General features: G+C 37.4%; 1 protein-coding gene across 20 annotated transcripts in view; it reads left to right on the plus strand.

Moving 5' to 3' along the window:
* Nucleotides 1-1,955, plus strand: part of LOC102680558 (polypyrimidine tract-binding protein 2) — a 503,794-nt gene that overhangs the window by 355,975 nt on the left and 145,864 nt on the right. For all 20 annotated transcript variants that reach the window (XM_006610297.2, XM_006610300.2, XM_006610301.2 and 17 more), the window contains one exon: nt 709-813. In XM_006610297.2, the coding sequence (XP_006610360.1) occupies nt 709-813 (105 nt within the window). The remainder of the gene's footprint in view (nt 1-708; nt 814-1,955) is intronic.

Below are 1,955 nucleotides of genomic sequence, written 5' to 3' on the forward strand. Positions count from 1 at the left end.
CATTCTGTCTCTCGGGCGAGATGACTGGCAGCGCCGCCATCTCTCCTCCGCAACCACCGCCCACGAGCTTATGAATTATCTCGCGGCGAGCAGCGGGTATTTTCCCCGGTTGAAAGGTCGCCATACTTGTGCCTCCTCTCCTTTACTTTACGGGGATCGGATCTAGGAATCGGGCACACGCGCGGATCCTGTTTATCGTCGTCGCGCTTCCTTTGAGGGATCAACTCGTGGAATTAGAGCCGGAGCAAGGGGGGAGATGGGGGGTCTTCCTGATCCTGTTACCGCGGAGAATCGACGGTTAAACGTGTTTACGGAGTTGGAAGGATTTTAATAATCCACCTTGGGACCGGTGTAACCGGGGAACCGGTATGGTTTCTTGGTGGAGAGGGAGTTGGGTTGGGAATGGAGGAGGAGGAGGGAGGTTTTTTTGGGATGGTGGAATTTTTTTTAAGACGATTTTAGAACATGGCGGTTGAGAGAATTGGATTTGTTTAATTTTGGAGTTTATTTATAATCATAGTATTTTTTGTAGTTTTTTTTTTGTGTATATTTTTGATTATTTGTTTTTCTTTTTGATATGTAAGTAAATAAGGATGGTTTTTTTTATTTGTAAGGAGAGAGGGATTATGAATGTTTTTTATTGTTATATGTCGAGCGATTTGATGGGTTATACGTTAAAATTTGGTGGTTTTTTTCTTATTGTTTCAGAGGGGTAGCGACGAGCTTTTGTCGCAAAGCGGAGCAGTTAGCAATGGTGCTGCAATGAGTCCACAACCACATCACGCGGCCGATAACAACAATGACGCCAAGAAGGTAAGTGACGACTCGTTAATTCGAGTTTTACGAAAATTTTACGAAAATTGTAAAGAAAATGTAAAATTGTTAAGAAATTGTTTTCTTTTAAAAATTAATCTTTAAAGATCGCTTTGCTCTTACATCTTTCCCGAAGAAAATTTTCTCCAAAAATTCCTCTTTTTCCGAGAAAAGTTTCTTTTGCAACGAATATTCCCTTAAAAATTAAATTCCTTCAAAGAATTCCTTTCAAATTTTGATTTCCCTCTCTTTTTCCCCCTTCGCATTGGCGAACAAGAAACCAAGCTAGATCCGATGGAAATTTGGAGATGCATTTGAAATCGGAGCAGAGAGGTGCCAGATCCTCTGACCCAGTCGTGAAAAAATTTCGTTAAAACGACGAAAAACTCGGCAAAGCGACCGGATCACTTTTTCCTCGCGCAGTCGGTTATTTTTCATATTCGTCCTTTTTTCGTTAAGTTTAATTATTCCAACATGGTTAATCCAGGAAAACTTTATGATATAACGCCATCAAAGGCGATTTGCAAAGATTGAGGGAGAGTTTGATAAAAAAAAAAAAAAAAAAATGGAGGCAGTTATCCAGCAGATTTTGGACGCTTTGCCTTGTGATTGAATCTGAATTTTTATCGCAAAAGAATCTTTCGCTATTCCATAAATTCTTTTTAAATCTTCCTTTTAAAAAATATTTTTTGATATTAGAATCCAAATAATTCGTAAGTATTTTGTATTTCTTTTATCTATCAACGTATGTGTTTCGTTCAATCACAATAAATAATATAATAGTCGATATTTTACTTAAATTCAATCATAGAATATTCATATTATAATATAGAATGAAGAAAGATATTTTTTATATACTAATCCTTTAATATCTACAAATATAATTTACGATATATATATACGATTCGATTATGGCAAATTCGTCCCCGAAAAAGGGTAAACCGAAGTGTAAAAAGGACCACTTCATTCGTTTCACGGGAAACACGTCGTACGAAAATTCGTACCCTCCTCCCCGGAAGCTGAAAATACGACAGGATTAACCAATCGTTCCGTGTCTCTGTCGAAAAATCGTATCTATTTTTCACTGTCCCCTCTGGAAATTTCCAACTATGACAGCTTAGTAAAAAAAAAAAAAAAAAAAA

Source organism: Apis dorsata, unplaced genomic scaffold (genome assembly GCF_000469605.1).
Source record: "Apis dorsata unplaced genomic scaffold, Apis dorsata 1.3 scaffold_73, whole genome shotgun sequence".
NCBI lineage: Eukaryota > Metazoa > Arthropoda > Insecta > Hymenoptera > Apidae > Apis > Apis dorsata.